The sequence below is a fragment of the Phacochoerus africanus genome, chromosome 8, assembly GCF_016906955.1.
Source record: "Phacochoerus africanus isolate WHEZ1 chromosome 8, ROS_Pafr_v1, whole genome shotgun sequence".
In the NCBI taxonomy this organism is placed as follows: Eukaryota; Metazoa; Chordata; class Mammalia; order Artiodactyla; family Suidae; genus Phacochoerus; species Phacochoerus africanus.
In genome coordinates, this window is record NC_062551.1 from 142,215,415 (window position 1) to 142,238,885 (window position 23,471).

The window sequence follows — 23,471 nt, forward strand, 5'->3', positions numbered from 1 at the left end:
CCACATCATATGGAGGTTTCCAGGCTAGGGGTCGGATCGGAGCTGTAGCCACCGGCCTACGCCAGAGCCACAGCAACGCGGGATCCGAGCCGCGTCTGCGACCCACACCACAGCTCACGGCAACACCGGATCCTTAACCCACTGAGCAAGGGCAGGGACCGAACCCGCAACCTCATGGTTCCTAGTTGGATTCGTTAACCACTGCGCCACGATGGGAACTCCTGTTTCATTTATTTGAAAGGGTTTTTTTTTTAATGTTCGAGAAATTTTCTTTCAGTAGATAAGCTGAATTACTATTATAAACATGTACTTCCTAATATCTCTAATTTCTTTCTTTTTTTTTTTTTTTTGGTGTGGAAATAGTGCCTCAGTGTGTTTGGAGAATAAATGTGGATATCCCTGAGGAAGCTAATCAGAATCTTTCATTCAGTGCTACTGAGCGATGGTGGGAACAAACAGATTTGACCAAACTAATCATATCAAACAATAAACTTCAATCGCTTAGTGATGATCTCCGCCTCCTGCCTGCATTGACTGTTCTTGATGTAAGTTGACTAATTATAAATATGGGACTTTAGTTGAAGAGACTTTAAAGCTAAACTTAGGCTTTGAGAAGCAGAAAACTCATGTTTTCTTGGTAGAGTGCAAGGAAGAATAACAAATTATTTTGTTAGGCATAGCACAATGTTAGAGTGCAGTCAGAACATCAGGCTTCCAGTTCTGATTCTTCCACATGGTAACTGTGTGAACTTGGGAAAGTTACCTCTCTGTCCTTCAGTTTTCATATCTGTAAACCAGGAATGATAGTACAACTCTTTTTCAAAATTGTTCTTTGAATTAAATGAGTTAATGCATGCAAACAGAATCGGTATTTAACAAGTGGTTATTGCTGCTCATCTTTTAAAAATTGCTGTTATTTTTATCATTATTATTATTCCAGATGTTAAAGCAAGTTCTTAAGACTGATTTTTTTTTAACATACCTCTAACAGTGACTTAAATTATTGGGTTTAAATTTTTGTGTCTTTATTCAGGGACTGTGGTTTTAGGTAGTTGCACATCATGTGGTACAATAAAGCATGAGTAGTCTGTTTCACAATCTACAGGCTTCTTTTATGCTTTACCTAGGTTCATCAAAAATCTTCCAATCCATGTCAGAAAGAGTTGGATATAGTCATGTTTCTAGGGAAGTTTTCATTTTCTTCACTTGTAAAGTGAATGGATTGGAGTAAGATTCCTTGTGTCTTGAAAACAGTGTGATTCTGTTAAGAACATGAGAAATTCCCCCTCATTTATTTTTCATAAATGTTGACGTAAATCATATCATCATAGGGCTGTTCGTCTCTACCCCTTTCATCTCTCACTTGAGATTGAATTCCACTCAGTTGGGTGAAGAGATTTTGTTTTTTTTAATCGTAGTATTTAAAATTGATGTTTTATCACTTCATTATTTCTGAATAGCAGTTTGATTGATTTCAACCTCCTTTTTTTCTTCTATACTCAGTCAAATTACTAATGGCCCAATGATGTTATTGAATTAAAAGAATGAAATTTATCATCAGTTTTGTACAATGGCAAAGCTCATTGTTAATTATAAGACCAAGATATTGACTGTGTCTTTTGATAACTTTTAGATACACGATAATCAGCTGACATCCCTTCCTTCCGCTATAAGAGAGTTAGAAAATCTTCAGAAACTTAATGTCAGGTAAAATTTAAGCTTATTTATGTTAATATTGCTAGTATAAAGGTATAAATCTAATATTCTTTAAAAATTTTTTGTAACATCCAAAAAATGTTTTGTATTATCCCAGAAAGCGGTTAAAACAGAATAAAAATTTTAAGCTTTTTTTTTCTTTGGCTCCTCCTGTGGGCTGTGGAAATTCCTGGACCAGGGATCTAACCTTTACCACAGCAGCAACCCGAACCGCTGCACTGACTGCTGGATCCTTAACTTGCTGTGCCATATGGGAACTCCAAGAATTTTAAGTTAAAATTCTCAGATTATTTTATTTTTTTGGTCTTAGAATTGCCTACGTATTTTCTGGTTTTACAAATTTAAGGCCAGTTGATTTTTTTTAATACTTTTTATTTTTTTGAAATAATTCTTAGTGTTTATATTCAAAATCTTTGTTGACATCTCAAGTTTTAATTTACTTTGATATTCTAAAACATATCTAGGTGTTAAGCAATAAAAAGAAATTTAAAATAATTCTTTCATTAGTGAGGAAAATTTCATGTTTTTGACATGAGTAGTTTTTAAACTTTTCTGGAGATTCCTGGGATTCCCTGGATATGCTTCTGGTACTCATTTATAGGTACGTGAGAGGCCAAGATGGCTAAGGTTCTAGCTAATTCTTTTTGCCCTTCAATTTGTCTAGACTTTCAAGAAAGAATAACTGCCTAATGTGTTGTATATACACAGGGGAAAGGGATTAGGGAAGATTTACTTCAGAAGAAAAGAAAAAGAATTAAGTGTTCAAAATATAGTTTGAAAAGTTGTGGCTTATAAAATTTACATTGTTATAGATCTACCTAACATAACATGATCAAATCTCAGTTAGCTGGAATTTACTGGTTTGAGGGAGAACTGCTCTTTATTTTTTATTTTTTATTTTTTTTGTCTTTTTTTAGCTATTTCTTGGGCCGCTCCCGTGGCATATGGAGGTTCCCAGGCTAGGGGTCCAATTGGAGCTGTAGCTGCCGGCCTACGCCAGAGCCACAGCAACGCGGGATCCGAGCCACGTCTGCAACCTACACCACAGCTCACGGCAACGCTGGATCATTAACCCACTGAGCAAGGGCAGGGATCGAACCCGCAACCTCATGGTTCCTAGTCGGATTCGTTAACCACTGCGCCACGACGGGAACTCCAGAACTGCTCTTTAAATAATAGTCCTTATCTGGTGAAAAACTTAAAATTACCATAAATTATCAAAATTATCTATACAAAATATTGTTTTAGCATTTTTTTGCTAATTATTTAGACCTGCATCAGAACGTCTTCCCATACAAGCCAAAGGCAAGATGTGGCTTGAAAAGTAAGAGAGGGGAGGGTTGAAAGGAAGAGGAGAGAGTATGGAGCTGGTGTGGCTTTAGTTTCTACAAGAGTATGAGCTATGGATGGAGGAAATAGATGAGGAGAGGAAAAGAATTAGAATTACATCTTTGCCCAACTAGGTCTCTGTCAAATATACAAAGATTTCAGTTAAATAACCAACAATACCAACCACTTTTTGTTTGTTTGTTTTCTGTTGTATTTTAGGGCCCCACCCGCGGCATATGGAGGCTCCCAGGCTAGGGGTCCAATTGGAGCTACAGCTGCTGGCCTATGCCAGAGCCTCAGCAACACCAGATCCGAGCTCCATCTGCGACCTACACCACAGTTCACAGCAACGCCAGATCCTTAACCCACTGAGCGAGGCCAGAGATCTAACCCACAACCTCATGGTTCGTAGTTGGATTCGTTTCCGCTGCGCCACGACAGGAACTCCCAACCAGTTTTTAACAATTCTTTGTTCATATTTTAGAAGACATCTTTTGGCATTTTTGTTCCAGCTAGTTTTATTTTAATGTCATTTAAGGTCATTGTTACACCCTTTTATTTCCCATTTCCTGTCTGTTACTTGTGAAGTAATTGTATATGGAATGACAGTAGAGTCAAATTCTCAAAGGAGTAGTTAATTTGTCATGAATCTAGGAACAAGTCAAGGCATCTCTTAATCATCAGTGACTTGGGACTGAATGTCCAATAAGCTGAATATCTCTACAGAATGATTGAACTGAAAGTTAAGACCAAATTCAAATAAGATTGGAGTAACATATTTCATTTAACTAGGCAGGTCAGGTCCTTGAAACAGAAATAGCTATTTTTGTCTTGAGTGTTAAATCGAAACCTAGTCCCCTTGTAAAATATGATTTCATTGTAGTGTTTAGTATGTGCATATCTTTGTCAAAATTCTAAAACTCAGGCACAATACAATTTTTTTTTTTTTGGCTTTTTAGGGCTGCACCCTTGGCATACGGAGGTTCCCAGGCTAGGGGTCTAATTGGAGATACACCTGCCGACCTATACCACAGCTGCAGCAATGCCAGATCCAAGCCACGTCTGCAGCCTACACCACAGTTCATGGCAACGCTGGATCCTTAACCCAGTGATTGAGGCCAGGGATTGAACCCACAACCTCATGATTCCTAGTTGGATTCCTTTCCACTGTGCCATGATGGGAACTCCGAGTATAAAAATTTAGAGGCAGTGTATTCTTTTACATTATATGTAAAATCAAGTTGATTAAGAGGAGCCAATCAAAGTTTCACAAATTATATGTTTGGTTAAAATATATAACTTACTTCTTTGAAACTCTCAATTTGATTATATTCAGATTACTCATTTTAATGAGCATATACTTTTAGGACATAAAATTGGATAAATACTTAAAATTAGCAACCTTACTTCATTTTTTAAAATGAGCCCATGTAGTTGGTTAGCAGAAATGCTTTTATAAATATTTATTGTGTTTTCACTAAATTATTCAGCATTTGTTTTTATCAATCAATAGCCATAACAAGCTGAAAATACTCCCTGAAGAAATTACAAATCTAAGAAACTTGAAGGGCCTGTATCTCCAGCATAATGAACTAACTTGCATACCAGAGGGATTTGAACAACTTTTCAACTTAGAAGATTTAGTAAGTTTTAATTTTACAATATTTAATTAATTTGAGGCCAATGGGATTTTTTCAACAGACTGAAAAATTGGATGTATGATGAAATCATGGGTACATGGATAGCTGATTGTATGACTATAGATTATTATAAACTGTGCATTACAATTAGATTGCTAAATTAATAATTGTAAATTTATTTTTCCTATGTTATTCTTATAAAGGAAATCACTTTAATTTAGGAATAGAGTTTGAGAAAGGGGCTGATAAAGACGACTTTGTTATTTAGAAGCTTTTACAGCTTAGTAAAATAAAGGAAAGGTGTTTTTAGCATCTACCAATCCCCCTTTTTATATCCATTCCTGTCTCCTCCTCTATTGCCCTTATGGCCTCTGTCCTCTGAGTGTCTAGATAATGCCATCAGGGCCTGCCTTTTCTTTCCTCTTTTTCAAAATGGATACATTTCCTGGTAAAATTTTCATTCCATCCATTTCACATTTTAAATAGAGATTACTTTAGAGGAATACAAATATTATTTTAATCATATTAAGAATAATACAAACAATAGACACTTCGCTTTATATATAGAAAAGTAGATGGTTTATCCCGTTATAGATAAGAAACTAAGGCTCATAAAAAAAGTAACCTATTTGAAATCATGAAACTAATAAGTAAGGAATTCAGAAATTTAATGTAAGACCATTTGACTTCAAAGTGTATTTTTTTTCTCCCACTTTACTGCAGAGGGAAGTAAGACACTATAGTAAGGTATCCTGTCTGAAAGACTTAAGCTGTATTGGATTAGATGTTCTAATAATAAATCTCTCTACATAGTTATTTCATGTTACATTCTTCTTTTCACTACTACGTGTTTTGAAAAACTCATTAGCCTTAAAGTTTATTTTTTATTAAAGGAAAAAATTGCTTCTTTTACTTTTCTCTTGATATTTTCCCCATCTGTTCTAGTGTTTGAAATCAAAATAGATGCTCTCCCCAAGCATTTCTTCATTATCTCTTTGTTTTTCAATCTGATCAGATTGGGATAAGGTTTGAAAAGTAAGGCATAGGTAGATGAAATGATGGCAAAGGAGGGAACTGTCAGATTTTCTTATAAAATTTAGCAGTAAAACACAGCAGTTGATTTAAATTTAAAGAGTCTGGTAGAAAGCTGAAAGGAAACCTAATGAACTGTAGCAGTTCCCAGTTGTTTCCTTATGAGTTCCAAGATAGTCATTTGAATAATGAAAGGATGTTTTAGTTGAAAATTGTGTTCTTAAGGATGCAATATCAAATAAATCATAAAAGTGAGCAACAGTATATTAAGACATTAAAAGCATAATATCTGTAATCATTTAAGCAAGTAATATTTCTTTTTTTTTATTTTTTGGTCTTTTTGCCTTTTCTAGGGCCGCTCTCGCCGCATATGGAAGTTCCCAGGCTAGGGGTCGGATCGGAGCTGTAGCTGCCAGCCTATGCCAGAGCCATAGCAAAGAGGGATCCGAGCCACATCTGCAAACTGTACCACAGCTCATGGCAACACCAGATCCTTAACCCACTGAGCAGGGCCAGGGATCAAACCGCAACTTCATGGTTCCTAGTCAGATTCATTAATCACTGAGCCATGACAGGAACTCCACAAGTAATATTTCTTAGTTACATAAAAACTGATTAGTATAATGGTACTAAGTGATATATACTGTACTTATTTTCTATCTAATTTAATTATTAACTATAATAATTAAATATTTAACTATTAGTAATTCTGTTGTTTTGAATTCTTTAAAATTTCTTAAGAATTTGTGACTTAATTTTTCCCTTATCAGAAACTTGTTTCGTTTTTAGCTTTTGATTTTGAAATAATTTTATTTATTTATTTTTTATTTTTTTGTCTTTTTTTTTTTTGCTATTTCTTGGGCCGCTCCCCCAGCATATGGAGGTTCCCAGGCTAGTGGTTGATTCGGAGCTGCAGCCACCGGCCTATGCCAGAGCCACAGCAACACTGAATCCGAGCCGCGTCTGCAACCTACACCACAGCTCATGGCAATGCCGGATCTTAACTCACTGAGCAAGGACAGGGATCGAACCCTCAACCTCATGGTTCCTAGTCGGATTCTTTAACCACTGAGCCATGATGGGAACTCCGATTTTGAAATAATTTTAGATTTTACAGAAAAGTTATAAAGGTAGTACAGAGAGTTCACATATAGCCTTCACCCACCTTAATGGGTGAACATTATATAACCATGGGACATTTGTAAAAACTAAGAAATTGACAGTGGTATACTATTACTAACTAAACTACCGATTTTATAGTATTTTCCCAGTTTTTCCGCTAATGTCCTTTTTTTTTTGTTCCAGGATCCAGTCCAGAATACTACATTGCACTTAGTGTCAGTAACTTTTGATATTACAAAATATTTATGTATTAGTAATCTGTTGATTCTTAGACCTTAGAGTATTTGAGTTGTAGATTATTATGTTGTATGTCATAGATTATGATAATAAATTATTTTGTTATAATAATAGTATTTTTTGTGAAAATGCTGATCTAGCAGTTTTCCTCTTTCTTTCTTCTTAACTTAGTGATACAGAATGCAGTTTCATATTAGACTCAATCATAGTCTTCAGCGAACAGTTCCTTTAAGTCATTTTTTTCTAATTCATCGTTACCACTGGCCTTACCTAACAGTTTGATGATAGCTGGTAGAATACTTATACCTGATTTAAATGTCAAATATATGATTCATAACATTGTCTTTTGAAAGGAATTTAAAAAAATTCTCTTGTAACTATGTAAAGAAAAAAACAGGAAGAAAACTTAAAGCAACATCAAGATATGGAGATTAATTAGGCAAGCTTGAGTGGAAACTAGAGAGTAGAGTAGACTTTTGTTCTTAGTTAAAGCAGAGTTGCTGAGGTCAGCAGAAGAACCAAGAGGGAATGTTTTTTCCCTTCCAAAGTTAAAATGGCTGGGTTTTTTTCAGACTTATTTTTGTTCTTTCATGAATTTTATTTCTTGCAAAGATGTTTTTCATTTCATATTATAATTTAGCCATACTGTTTGCCTGATTTATCATAGGTACTGAATAAATATTAGATGAACAAAGGGTTTTTTTAAAAAAGATGCTGCATGATATACTATGGCTTAGTATTAACAGAAACCTTTATGTAAAATGTTTTTGATTGATAATTCATTTTAATTTCTCTGCTACATTATTAGGCATATAGCAGGCCCACAGAATGTATTAAGGTAATAAGTGATGATTTGTGAAATTGTCAGTGAATCAGGGTTACAAATGATATCACCTCTAAATCAGCTTTTTTGTTTTTGTTCTTTTTAATGTTGCAATGCCTTCTAAATTCTGAAATCCTTTTTAGGGATCATTTACTTATTTTTTTAAATTTACTTGTTCATTTGTTTTGTCTTTCTCTTTTTAAAGGATCTTTCAAACAATCGCCTTACAAGTATTCCTGCTAGCTTTTCTTCTCTATCCAGTGTGGTGCGACTCAATATTTCCAGTAATCAACTGAAGAGTTTACCAGCAGAAATAAGTGGAATGAAAAGTAAATCTCTATTTTAAAAATAAATTAATTTGAAGTTGATGCTACTTACATTTAGAAAAATAAATTTTAATATACTTAGTTATAAAGAATTATGTAATAAATTTTATGGCGGTAAATGCAAACAATAACAACTAGTCAGATTTTCTTCAAGCCATTGTCTGGCAAGTTCCTAAAGAATTGCCACTAAAAGGATACTTTGGCATATCAAAAAGAGAAAAAGAAAAATAAGATTATAAATTGTAGTAAAATTATATATCTGAGGAATTGATTAGATTTTGAGCCATGCTCTCTCTTCATTTGTTTACTCAACATTCACTGTGAGGTTATTCCCCTCTCATAGATGATTACCACCTATGAAATGTGGTTCTGTCATAGCTGTATCCTCCTTGAGGTTCATAAGTTACAATGTGCAGAGATGGTTTAGTTTTGCCCAAATTGGTAATCCTATTTTTTTTTTTTTTTGGCCTTTCTAGAGCTCCACCTGCAACATGTCGAAGAAGTTTCCAGGCTAGGGGTCGAGTCAGAGCTGTAGCTGCTAGCCTACACCATAGCCAGAGAAATGCCAGATCTGAGGCATATCTGTCACCTATACCACAGTTCATGGTGGCACCAGATCCTTAACCCTCTGTGCAAGGCCAGGGATTGAACCTGCATCTTCATGGATACTAGTGGGGTTTCTTACCATTGAGCCACGACAGGAACACTGTCAATCCTTTTTTAAAAAAAGATGTTAAAATTTAGTGGTTCTAGGAGTTCCCTTATGGTATAGTGGGTTAAAGATCTGGTGTTGTCACTGTAACAGCTCAGGTTGCTGCTGTGGCACTGTTTGATCCCCGGCCTGGGGATTTCCATATGCTATGGGTGCAGCCCCCCCCAATTTTTTTTTGGTAGTTCTATTAAAGTTTTACCATTGCCATTTTTTTTCTGTCTTTTTTTTTGGTCTTTTTTGGCAGGGCTATGTCCAAGGCATATGGATGTTCCCAGGCTAGGGGTCTAATTGGAGCTGTAGCTGCCGGCCTACACCACAGCCATAGCAATGTGGATCCGAGCTGCATCTGTGACCTACATCACAGCTCACGGCAATGCCAGATCCTTAATCCCTGAGGCAGGGATCAAACCTGTGTCCTCATGGATGCTAGTCAGATTCATTTCAACTGAGCCACAGTGGGAACTCCTGAACCATTATATTTGAAGCACTATAGAACTAATATTAAAGGATAAAAAAATTGAAGTTACATTTCAATACCTTTTAAATAAGTACACTTAGTTGTGTTGGAATTCTTGGTTTAGAGTCCAGATTCATTATAGTGAATTTATGCGTAAAGGCAAACTATAATTGATAACCACACTGTGTCAACTATAATGAGCCTTTTCATTTTTTCAAATCTCCCTTTTGTGGAGGAGGTCATAGATGTGGTTTCATATAATGATTATAGATCATTTTGAGGTAAATTTGTAAAATGGTGCTGTTTTTCTTTAGTGTATAATTGACTAACATATTAGTTTCAGGTATACTACATAGTGATATTTTTATACATTACAAAATGATCACTTGTGCTGTTTTACTTTAGATTAATGGTTATTTGTCATTTATAATAGGAATGCATAAATTAAATCTGCCATAAATAGAATAGACATTTTAGGGTAGCCTTTACTTGTGATACCAGTAGTTGGCTCTGCTTTTTTCATTTTTCAATAAAATAATTAGAAAATAGAGCTAAACATTAAATATGATATCTGGAGTAAGTATATAAGAAGCATAGGTTCTTGGTTTTTTTTCCCAAATTGAGTAGAAATATTGAGAGATAGGAAGAGATAGTAAAATCAATAGAAAAATACATTGAACTTAGAGCAGTTTTTCTAATATACTATATAAGTATGCTCAGATGCTTTCTGTCCTTCATCATGACAGTGAAACTTTTAAGCTATCATGAGTGGGACATTTAGTTATTTTGTTATTTCACTATTCATGACCAAATTCCAAGAACAATATCTAACATTTGAATAGCTCTTTGTAACTAAAAGTGCTTTCAAATATATTATTTTGCCATCATAATAGTTCTACAGGTTAGTGGGATGCATAGAATTTACATTTTAAATATTCAGAAACATGGGCTTAGAAACTAGCAAATTTAGAACTAGGGTTTGCATCTTCTAACTCCATCCCCATTGCTCTTTCTGCACCATGCTGCTTGTATTCTCAGTTGATGCTCTTAAAAGCTAGTTTCTAAATTTAAAACGAACTTGTTTGATAGAATTTACTGAATCTGGGGTAGATCGGGTTGTGACATTTTTCTCAGTGCTCTAGCCAAATAATACATAAATTTTCCTATTATAAGTTGCAAGCAGTACTTTACATTTGTTCTGGAAACGGTTAACTTCTTTAAACACTGAAGAAGTCTAAGGCAGTGGATCAGTTCAGTCTTGAATTATGTTAAAGTTGACAGGCTCAAAGTACAGGAAAAAAGGTCGTAAAATATTGCCTATTCAAACTATAGGGTTGAGAGTAAATTGTGGAAAATACATGTTGGCCATTATAAGTGGAAGAGTCTTAATATTGATTAGAGAGAAAACTACTTATTGCATTCTTAAGAGAAAGAAGACCTTTATTTTTTTCCATTTTTGTTTTCTGTACTGCCTTTTAAGAAAGGAAGATCCAGGAGGTAAGAGAGAGATGCTACAAGTGAGAACATTCTCCTTGAGCTATAGTATATCTTCTTGTCAAGAGGGCTAGCTAAGGGGTTAGAAAAAACATGTCATTTAAGAGAAATTAGAAGAAGAAAGGGAGAGAGACAATACAAAATAAGAGGGAATACATAGAAATCCAAAGGTGTTTGATAGAACATCAGCGTGCCTATTTTAACTACAGATGTGTCTAAGCTACTACTGGCCAGTTACTTGACATTCATTCACACAACTAGAATGCATATATATTTGTCTTTAAATACCTTAAACCTTTTCTATTTATTTATTTATTTATTTACTTACTTACTTATTTATTTATTTATTTTGCTTTTTAGGCCCTCAACCAGAGCATATGGAAGTTCCCAGATAGGGGTTGAATTAGAGCTGCAGCCACCAGCCTGTGCCACAGCCACAGCAACAGCAGGATCCGAACTGTATCTGTGACCTACACCACACACAGCTCACAGCAATACCAGATACTTAACCCACTGAGCCAGGCCAGGGATCAAACCCGCATCCTCATGAATACTAGTTGAGTTTGTCACCCCTGAGAACTCTGAGCTTTTTCTTTTTAAATATGTATAATTATTGAGGGAAATAATATCTCTGAATATATAGTTTATATACTTTAGAGTTGTCATTGTTTTTTTGTTTTTTGTTTTTTTGCCACGGCAGGAGTTCAGTGGCTTGATGTGAGATCTCAGTTCCCAGATCAAGGCTTGAACCTGGGCTGCATTGATGAAAGTGCCAAATCCTAACCATTAGACTACTAGGGAACTGCCTATTTTAGAGTACTTTATAAGAGTACTAGAATACTTTGTGTGTTTTTTTTTTTTGGTGGGGGGGGGCAGGCGGCGAAGGAGAAAAAATAGCTTTATTGCTTTGCCAGGCAAAGGAGGCCTCAGCAGGCTAATACCTTAAAGACTCTAGAATACCTGTTTTTTAAGTCTTTACAAAGATGACCTGGACTATTAAACATTAACTTTAATGTCATTATTTCCCCTTAATTATAATTAAATGTAAAAAATCTGTACCTTACATTTATATAATTCAGTGGTATTCTAGGATTTTTGATTATTGTGGCGGTATAGAACCTCATAGGTTTGTAAGTGCACATGATTACGTACATATTTTTTGAATGTATATACAACTATAAGCCAGTATTTTTTTCTCTATTAAGGTATTTTTGTGTTTCACTGAATGTATATTACAGGATTAAAGCATTTGGATTGTAACTCAAATCTCTTGGAAACTATACCTCCTGAATTGGCTAGCATGGAATCACTAGAATTGCTTTATTTGCGGAGGAATAAATTACGTTTTCTACCAGAATTTCCTTCTTGTAAATTGTTAAAGGTACTATTTAGTTGATTATTAAATGTTCATTTTCTGAAAGTTAATCATGAAAATGAGATTTTAAACTTATTTTACTTTGGGAATATATACTATGTGCTGCTTTTTCCTGTATTTATAATGTTCAGAATTTTAATATGACTAAGTATATTAATGATACTGTTAATAATAGATTTTTTAAACATTAATATCAGCTTTAAAATAAGAGTTTGCCTATTTAATCTGGAAGGTAGTTTATAACTGGAGAAGTATAGATAATGAGGCTAACAAAATGAATTGGGCCATAGTATAGGTAACCTGAAATAGCAGAAAGGAATATATATCCTGTTCTATAAACTGTCAACTTAAGTTTACCTGATCATAAGGTCTGTTTAAAGTTAATTACTTTTTTTGATGTTAAGTATATAATATTAACATGATATTTAAATTTGCCATGCTTTGCTTTCCTTTGTGTATACTTTTATGCCTTAGTATTAATTTATTTTAAATAGAATAGTGACAGAGATGGAAAGGACTGAAAAATTATTTAATAAGATTAATTATCTGTCTGACAATCAGATTGTGTTAATGGGAAATCAGTATATATATATAATAATAATAATGTTGAACAATAAACTTATAAATAAGTTTTAAAACTTATACTCATTTGTTTAAAAATTTTAATTTTTCATGAGTATCCAAGAATCCATCAGTTATTGGATTTGTATTTTTACTAATTCTATAAATTAACTAAGTCATTTCTCTGCTTTGGTTTCTAAACTTTGAACTTTCTACCAGATTAAACTTTTATTTTTAAATTACTAGAAAATTCTTGAAAATTCTCTTTTTTGCCATTTTTCTTTAGCCGTAAGATAGCTTAAGTATAATTAAGAATTTAAGCATGTTTATAATTAGAAAATTATGTGTTTTCCATGTGTTTTTGAGTGACTTAAGATTTCAATTTTATAGAAAAATATACATGATTGATCTTAATCTTTGGTTTTGTAGGAATTACATGTAGGTGAAAACCAGATTGAAATGTTAGGGGCAGAACATCTTAAGCATCTGAATTCTATCCTTGTGCTGGACCTGCGGGATAACAAGTTAAAATCTGTTCCAGATGAAATCACACTCCTACAGTCTTTGGAAAGGCTTGACCTAAGCAACAATGACATTAGTAGGTAAGTTTAAAGGTGGAATGAATAAGAAATCATGTCTGTATTGGTTTTAATTGATAAATTTAAAAAATGTTGTAGAGATCTTTTTGGTAACTTGAATTCAATATATGTCATTGAGTAGGTATATGTGCAGACCTACAAAGAGTAATTAGAATTTTTCTGGAGTTCTGGTTGTGGCTCAGCAGTTAACAAACCCAACTGGTGTATATGAGGACACAGGTTCCATCCATGGCCTTGCTTAGTGGGTTAAGGATCCAGCGTTGCCGTGAGCTGTGGTGTAGGTTGCAGATGCAGCTTGGATCCTGCCTTGCTGAGGCTGTGGTATAGGCTGGCAGCTGTAGCTCCAATTTGATCCCTAGCCTGGGAACCTCCATGTGCTGAGGATGCAGCCCTAAAATGACAAAAAAAAAAAAAAGAATTTTTCCTTGGCATCAAGCTTAAATGTGCTAACAGAATCAATTTTATTTACAAGTTACTCCATTCTCCTAGAACACAAAACTCTAGGAAAGGTAGATTTTTATTTCTTTCATTTACTGCTATATCTCTAAACTCATAAATCAGTGCCTGAGTACATAAAAGCTGCCTTAAATATTTATTGAATTTATTAAATGAATGTATAGCCATGGAAGAAATATGAAATGCTTTGAGGGCTTAAAGAAGATAGCAGGAATCACAATTTACTGAGAAGAAATCACGGTAGACTTTGTGGAAAAAGTAAAAGTTTTAGATGATATTTAGGACCAGGACTTGAGTGAAGCAAGTCAATTGCCTAGAGCACAAAATTTTAAAATACACTCACAGGGTCATGCCTCACTCCAGGCCACCAAGTAATCTTTGAAGGATGACCATGATTTTCAGGTGCTCGTATAAGTGGTCAGAATGACTCACTTGGTGACAGGAAATTGTACCAACAAAGCTTTGAAAGTTCAGAAACTTGGGATATATTCAGAGAACAGCAGAGAATCAAATTGAATTGGTAAACAGGGTGCAAGGAGGGAGATTGTAAGAATGTAGGTCTTGAAAGGTAAGTTGAGGCCTTGTGGAAGAGATCCTTGAAGTGCTGTGAAGAGCCAGTTTTCATGAGTTAAGAGGTGAGGAGCTTAAGGACAAAATCAACTTAATTGTAATCTCATTAAAGAAATTAATTGATAGTGGCTTGGATCCTTTGAATAGGTGTGGTTTTGTAGATGGGAATTCTAAATAAATTCTATTAGATGAATCTTACAATATTTATCACTAAAGAGTACTTGCTATATCCAGTTTACTCTACTGATAGCTTTGTAGGTTTCCCTCCTATGTAATAAGGACCTAAACTGTAATGACAATGGGAATGGAAAGAAAAGGAAATATGTGAGAGGTGTGATGAGTTAGAGTAAGTAGTATTTAGCAATTGATTGCCTGTGTTGGAGATGCAGTGGAAGAGGGCAGTGAGCAAAGAATCGTAAAAAGTTGTAGAACCATAATTTTTAGAGATGGAGTTATTTTACAAATATTTTGTAAAAAGACTCAGACTTACCTAGGATTGTACACCAGTTATGTGTCTGAGGTTTTGTGTTTCTCTGTGAGAAACATGGTTTGCTATTCACAGGGAAAGGGTTAATCAAGGCAGACCTTCCATGTGTATATTTCAATAAATTTTAAAAATCGAAATTACTTTCACAGTACCATGGCTTATGGTATGTCTTGACCATAGATTTGAAAGCTTGGACATTGACCATTTGTTCTACTCACTTCAGTTTAATGACAGAATTAATAAGTGACCTGGATATACTTATAACTAATGAATGAAATTATTGCTTGCCTCATAAATACTGATGCATTCATTTTTCCCCATAGCAGTTTTATTTTGGCTACTACATAAAAGCAGTAGAAAGCAAATATTTAAAACAAAATAGTGGAGTTCGCATTGTGACTCAGTGGTTAATGAACCCAACTAGTATCCATGAGGATGTGGGTTCGATCCCTGGCCTCACTCAGTGGGTTGGGGATCCAGCGTTGCCTTGAGCTGTAGTGTAGGTTGCAGACACAGCTTGGATCCTGTGTTGCTGTAGCTGTGGCATAGGCCAGCAGCTACAACCCCAATTTGACCCCTAGCCTGGGCAGCTCCATATGCCACTGCTGCAGCCCTAAAAAGACAAAAAATAAATAAATAAATAAAACAAAATAGTGACAAATAATATTTAAGTAAAATATTCGGTACAAATATATGTTCTGATATATATGTTTTTCTTTCTTCAGAGCTCTAGGTATAAAGTGTGTATATATCACAGGGCCATGAACATAATGAAGCTAATAATATTAGTTTCTTTTCTTTCCTCTAATCTGATACTTCCTAGATATAAGACCATTCTATTGTTCATTTTGTATCTCTCCAGAATATCCTTTACCAAAATATGGATTCCTCACAATGCTACCAGAGTAATTTTTATAAACTTTAAATTATCATGTCATTCTACTAAAAAACTTTGATGGTTCTCCATTGTTATAGCACTGTTTCCCGAATATGGCTGTGTATCAGACCCATGTGAGAAGCTTTAAGAAAAAAATGCAAACATTGAGGCAACAATGAATCAAAATCTTTTGACAATGGGACCTTAGACTTGTTTGTTTTAAAAAATTCTTAGGAGATTTTGATGTCTCTGGTTTCCTTGGTAACCAGTCTTACAAGAAAAAGCTGAAACTTTATCTTAACAGTCAAGTACATCTCATAGTAGGACTTCAGTCATTCTCTCTTTGTCATCTTTCACTGCTATAGGTATCTCAGTCTCTGACTACACTGAACTGGAAATACACTGACTATTCTTCATTTTGTTTCTTTACCTTAGAATGCCACTTTCCTGCCTGACTGCCTGATTGAATTCCATTCTTTTTAGGTCCAAATCCAGGCTTTGCTACTCTCTTCTCCCCATAGTTCCCTTGGTAATTCTACTTTGCTACTCTCAAAGCAACTCCTTGTTTGACATTTATCATATTTTATATATAAAATATATGTATATAGTCTTATGTTAATTTGTTGTATATAATTTACATACAGTAAAATTTACCAATTAAAGTGTATAATCTGATGATTTATGCCAACTGTGTATGTTTGTGTAACTGTTGTCACAGTCATGAAGAACATTTTTGTTTCCCTAAGTTTTCTTCATATGTTTCTCAGTCAATTCCCTTTTCATACCCCCAGTCCCTAGCAACCACTGATATACCGTATCACTGTAGTTTTGCCTTTTAAAAAACATCATACAAATGAAATCACAGTTTATAGTTTTTGTCTTTCTTCATGTCATAAAGCTTTTGCGATTTATTCTTGTGCTTTGTTTATCGGTAGTTCATTCATTTTTATTGCTGAGTGTTATTGCATTACACATATATACCACAATTTATTCATCTCTTCACTAGTTAGTTGATGGCTATTTGGATTGCTTTCAATTTTCTAACTATTGTGAACATTCATGTAAGTCTTTGGTTGGACATTATTTTCATTTTTCCTGGGTAAATATGTAGGAGTGGGATTGCTTAATTGTATGGTAAGTGTATGTTTAATTTCAAAAAAAAATTCCACTTTCCAGAGTAGCTCTACTACTTTATATGCTCATCAGCACCATATTTCCTATATTTTAATTAGCCAAATATGTGTGTTTTTCCTTTGTTCAACTAAAAACTTCTTAAGAGAAGGAATATTGATATCCCTATAACCATGCCTAATATATTATAGATGCTTAATAAATTTTGCAGTTGACTATTTATGTGCTTTCTTTTTGTGTATCAAAGATAAAAATGACTTTCCCTATTGAATGAAAATATGAACTGTCATGAAAATTTATTCTTTTTTGTCATTTTTTTTTCATTTAGGAAGAGTTTTATTTGCTTGTATTTACTTTTTATTACTGGATACAATTTAGCAAATGTTTTATATTTCACATTCTTTTTTAGCAATCACAGTATGACTATAGAAACAAAATTTTTTTTTCCCCTTTTTAGAGCTGCACTTACAACATATGGAAGTTTCCAGGCCAGGGGTCAAATCAGAACTACAGCTGCCAGCCTATACCACAGCCACAGAGCAACGTGGGATCTGAGCTGCATCTGCAACCTACACCACAGCTTACGACAACACTGGATCCTTAACCCACTGAGCAAGGCCAGGGATTGAACCCACCCATATCCTCATAGATCCTAGTTGGGTTCATTAACCACTGAGCCATGAAGAGAACTCCCAGAAACAAAAATTTTTCTTACATTTTTGGCATCTATTTTAGGCCTACATTTCTTGGGCTTTCTTTGACATCGTTTTGTAATATACAGTTTGTCATATTTTTTTCCATTTTTAAATGATTTTTATGTTTTCTATTATAGTTGGTTTATAGAGTATGTCATATATTTTTAGTTTATAGTCAGCTCTTTGGTTGAATACTTACCCTTAATGTTTTCTTAAATTCAATTTAATCTTTTGTAGTCTGCCCTGTTCATTAGGAAAACTTCATTTGAAATTCCTGGCACTGGAAGGAAATCCTTTAAGAACAATTCGAAGAGAAATTATAAATGTAAGCATATTTAGAATTCAAGCTCTGGTCTTTAAATTTTATATTTAAAAATATGTGTTTATCTATAAAACTGCAGTGTGTGTCTTGGTAAGTATGTGTCTTTCTCTTCACCTTTTCAGAAAGGAACTCAAGAAGTCTTAAAATATCTACGAAGCAAGATTAAAGGTACTTTTCTATTTTCTCCTGTATTTTGAAGGATAACATGAAATGTGATGAAGTGTTGGTTAATAGTATGTAAATTTATATGTATTTCATGAATAAACATTTAGAGAAAATGGTCCCTGGCAGGTGTGGCTCTAATTCTGAATCCATTTAGGCCATAAATATGCTGAAATTATAAAAACATCCTTAAATTCATAGTAATAATGCTCTATCCTTAATCTCTTTGATTTCTGTTATAGTGTACCAATCAGAAAATATAACAAAGATTCTATAAACACCGAATGCTTTATATTTGAAAAAAGAGCAAAATAAATATCAGGTATAATATTATAAGTTCTGTTGCCTGGGAGGCATAGTAACATATTTGCATATCTTAACATTTATAATTTTGGTATGTTCTGACAAAAATAACGACAAAACATATTTTTTTAGGATATGCTAATTTAGCATAAACATGCACCAAAAGAGAAAATGACACCATAAATTTAATTTTTCTTTTGTCTTTCTAGGGCTGCACCCACAGCATATGGAAGTTGCTGGGCTAGGGGTAGAATTGGAGCTGTAGCTGCCCACCTACACCATAGGCACAGACACATTACGTCCAAGCTGAGTCTGCAACCTACACCACAGCTCACAGCAACACCAGATCCTTAAACCACTGAGCTGGGCCAAAGATTGAACCTGTGTCCTCAAGGATACTAGTAAAATTTGTTACCACTGAGCCATGACGGGAACGCCCATAAATTTAATTTTTAATACTTCACAAAAATTGTGATATATCCAATTTTTATTTCATGTGTGTTGTTACAGCACGCACTAGAACATTAAGAAAAAAATTTTTGTACCAGTGTAATGCTGCATAACAAACCACTCCAACAATTAGTGGTAAAATACAGCAGGTATTAATTTACCTCACAACTCTATTGGTTATGTGCAGCCTAGCCTAGCACCATATTGCTAGTCAGTGTATGATAAATAAAGAAGATAATTGTTAACTTCAGCAATTTACATTTTCCACTCTGCCTTTCAAACAACCTTTAACATAATTTTCCAAAGACTCACTTTTTGCCAATTAGAGAATTTCCTTTTGTCTCCAGGTGTACTTTCTCCTAAAGAAAAATTTGATTATTTTGACATAAATCAGAGGTCCTGTCAGAATAATAAAAATTTTTGAGGGAATTTTTTAGGACTAGTTTTAGGTTTAGGACAAAATTGGGAGGAAGGTACAGAGATTTCCCGTATATCGTCTCCCTGCACACATGCATAGCCTCCTCCAATATCAGCATCATTCACCAGAATAGTACATTGTTTTTTTTTTTTTTTTTTACAAAGGAAGAGCCTTTATTGACAAATCTTAATCACCCCAAGTGCTTAGTTTTTTTAGGATTAACTCTTGGTGTTAAATATTCTGTGGGTTTGGGCAAATATATAATGACATACATTCATCATTATGATATCATACAAAGTATTGTCACTGCCCTAAAAATCCTCTGTGTTCTGTCTGTTCATCCTCCCTCACCCCGTGATCCTGCCATCCCTGGCAACCACTGATCTTTTTCTTCTCTCTGTAGTTACACATTTTCCAGAATGTCACATAATTGGAATCAGTCTGTAACCTTTTCAGATTGGCTTCTTTCACTTAGTAATATGCTTTTAAGCTTCTCCCATGTCTTTTCAAGGCCTGATAGTTCATTTATTTTGGGGGTTGAATGATATTTTATTGTTTGGATGTACCAAAGTTTATCTGTTCACCTACTGAAAGACATTTCGGTTGCTTCCAAGTGTTGACAGTTATGAATAAAGCTACTATATTTTGCATATGGATGTTCTGTTGTTTCAGCATCATTTGTGGAAAAGACTGTCTTTGTTCCATTGCTCTACCTTTGCTCTTTTGTCAAAGATCAGTTGACTACACTTATGAGGGTCTATTTATGGATTCTCTATTTTATTCATTGATCTCTTTTCTTTTGCCAATATCTTGACTACTTATAGTAAGTCTTGAAGTTGGACAACATCGGTCTTCCAATTTTGTTCTTTTCCTTCAATATCGTGTTGACTATTCTGCCTCTCTTGCCTCTCCATATAAATGTTAGAATAAGTATATTGATACTGACAAAATAACTTGCTGGGAATTGGGTTGGGATTGCCTTGCATATATAAAGTGGGAAAGAACTGACATCTTGACAGTGCTGCATCTTTCTATCCATAAACACGGGATATCACTCCATTTATTTAGAGCTTTGATTTCATTCATCAAAGTTTTGAGTTTTCCTTTGTTGTTCTTATTCATATTTTATTAGATTTATACCTGTGTATTTCATTTTTGATGCTAATGTAAATGGTAATTTGTTTTTATTTCAAGCTCTGCTTGTTTCTCATTGATATAGAGGAAAAACTTCACTTTCATTTATAGACCTTGTATCCTGCAACCTTACTATAATCACCTATTAGTTCTAGGATGTTGTTTTTGGATCTTCTAACAAAATGATCATGTCGTCAGTGAACGAAGACAGTTTTATGTCCTCCTTTTCAATCTATGTACCTATTACCTCATTTCTTGCTTTATTACATTATCAAGAACTTCCTCCAGTGTAATATTGAAGAAGAGTGATGAAAAGGGATGTCCTTGCCTTGTACCTGATCTTAGGGTGGCAGTTTCAAGTTTCTCAACATTACTTATGATGTTAGTTTTAGGGTTGTTATAAGTTTTATCGAGTTGAGAAAGTTTACTGAGTTCTTATCATGAATGGTTGTTGGATTTTATCAAACACACATTTTATGCATTTTTTTTTTTTTCTTTTTAGGGCTGCACCTGCAGCATGTGGAGGCTCCCAGGCTATGGGTCGAATCAGAGCTGCAGCTGCTACCCTTTGCCACAGCCACAACCACAGCCACAATGCCACCAGATCCAAGCTGCCTCTGCACTCTATGCCACAGCTCACGACAACACCAGATACTTAACCCACTGAGTGAGGCCAGGGATGGGATCTGTATCCTCATGGATACTAGGCGAGTTCTTAACCCACTGAGCCATAATGGAGACTTCATTTTATGCATCTATTGATATGACCAATATGACCATATATATATATATATATATATATTTTTTTTTTTTTTTTTTTAGCCTGTTGATGTGAAGGATTACATTAGCTGAAATTTTTTTTTTTTGGCTGTGCCTATGGCATGTGGAAATTTCCAGGCCAGGGATCAAACCCTTGCCATAGCAGTGACCCAAGCCACTGCAGTGACAAGACCAGATCCTTAATGCATTGAGAAACACAGGAACTCCTTTTTATACTTTTTAATATTAGGTTTGCAGGTATTTTTGTTGAAGATTTTTACATGTATGTTCATGAGAGATGCTGCTTGCTACTTTTTTTTCCTTGTAATGTCTTTTCTTTGGTATTAGGGTAATACCAGCCTCACAGAATGAGTTAGGAAGTATTCCCTCTATGTCTATCTTCAAAAAAAAGATTATAGGTGGTTGGTATAATTTCTTCCTTAAATGTTTGGTAGAATTCACCAGTCAACCTACCTGGGCCTGGTGCTTTCTGTTTTGAAGGTTATTAATTATTGATTTAATTTCTTTAGTAAGTATAGGCCTATTCAGTTTAACTTTTTTCTTGTATAAGTTTTGGAAGATTGTGTATTTCAAGAAATTGGTCCATTTCATCTAGGTTATCAAAATTTTGGACACAGATTTGTTCTTACTATCATCTCATTATCCTTTTCATATCCATGATGTCCTCTCTTTCATTTCTGATATTAGTAATTTGTGTCCTCTCTCTTTTTTTTATTTATCCTGGCGTTAGAGGCATATTGATTTTATTGGTCTTATTGACTTTTCTCTATTGATTTCTGTTTTCAATTTCATCAGTTTCTGCTCTAATTCTTATTTCTTTTGTTCTTACTTTGGATTTTCTTTTCTTTTTCTAATTTCCTAATGTGTAAACTTAGATTATTGATGGTAGATCGTTCTTCTTTTCTAGTACATGTATTTAGTGCTATAACTTTCCCTCTAAAACACTGCTTTCACTGAACCCAACAAATTTTAATAAGATGTGTTTTTATTTTTGAAATGTTCAAAATTTTTAAAATTTCTTTTTAGATTTCTTGTTTGAACTATGTGTTATTTAGGAACATGTTGTATAATCTCCATATATTTTGGGAATTTCCAGTTGTCTTTCTGCTGTCGATTTCTAGTTTAATTCCATCGTGGTCTATGAGCAGACTTTGTTTGATATATATACTTTAAAATTTTTAAGGGTATGTTTTCTGTCATTTTAATGTACAAGATTGATTAAATATATTAGGATTTATACTGTTGTATTGTAAATGACTTCTCACCCATTGGTCAGGACTTACATTATGGCCACTTATATAAAGGGAGCTAGGAAATAGAACTTTTTTTTTTGAATAAAAAGGCAACTTTATTATCATGTAATTCATGTGCCATACAATTCTGTCATTAAAACTATACAATTAAATGTTTTTTGCTATGTTATGATAAGTGCAACCATTGCCACAATCAGTTTTAAACATTTTCACCACCTCAAAAAGGTGATTATGAATAATGCTGTGATAAACATTTATTTATAAGTTTCAGTGTGAAGTTATGTTTTTATTTCTCTTGCATATATATCTAGAAGTGGAATTGTTGGGTCATATGGTGATTTTGTGTTAGGTCACTTAAGAACTGCCAGACTGTTTTACAAAGCAGCTGACCAGTTTACATTCTAATCAGCATCGTATCTAGTTCTTCTACATTCTCACTAACACTTGCTTTCTGACTTTCTGAATCTAGCCATTCTAGCAGATATAAAGTAGTGTTTCACTGTAGATTTGATTTGCATTTTCCTGATGACTAATGATGTTGAGCATCATGTGCTTATTAGCCATTTACACATCTTTGGAGAAATGCCTCTTGAGATCTTTTGCCCAGTTTTTAGTTGGGTTAGTTTTTTATGTATTATAGATATATCTCTTATCATATATACGATTTGCAAATATTTTCCAATCTTCTGTGAGTTGTCTTTTCATTTTCTTTTCTTTTCTTTTTCTTTTTGGCTGCACTCGCCAAGTTTCTGGACCAGGGATTGAACTCAAACCACAGCAGCAACCTAAGGCTGGCTGTAGTGACAATGCCAGATCCTTAACTCACTGGACCACAAAGGAACTCCTCCGTTTTCGTGATAGTGTCCTTTGAAACACAAGTTTTTTAAAAAATTTTGATGAGGAGTTCCCGTCGTGACGCAGTGGTTAACGAATCCGACTAGGAACCATGGGGTTGCAGGTTCGGTCCCTGCCCTTGCTCAGTGGGTTAACGATCCGGCATTGCCGTGAGC

The 23,471-nt window shown here is 34.3% G+C and overlaps 1 protein-coding gene across 1 annotated transcript in view; it reads left to right on the forward strand.

Annotated features, from left to right (window-relative positions):
• LRRC40 (leucine rich repeat containing 40) overlaps nt 1-23,471 on the forward strand; it is a 47,254-nt gene that overhangs the window by 7,145 nt on the left and 16,638 nt on the right. The window contains exons 2-9 of the mRNA XM_047788659.1: nt 364-545; nt 1,634-1,707; nt 4,559-4,688; nt 8,105-8,228; nt 12,127-12,269; nt 13,254-13,426; nt 17,877-17,964; nt 18,084-18,129. Coding sequence (XP_047644615.1) covers nt 364-545; nt 1,634-1,707; nt 4,559-4,688; nt 8,105-8,228; nt 12,127-12,269; nt 13,254-13,426; nt 17,877-17,964; nt 18,084-18,129 — 960 coding nt within the window. The remainder of the gene's footprint in view (nt 1-363; nt 546-1,633; nt 1,708-4,558; nt 4,689-8,104; nt 8,229-12,126; nt 12,270-13,253; nt 13,427-17,876; nt 17,965-18,083; nt 18,130-23,471) is intronic.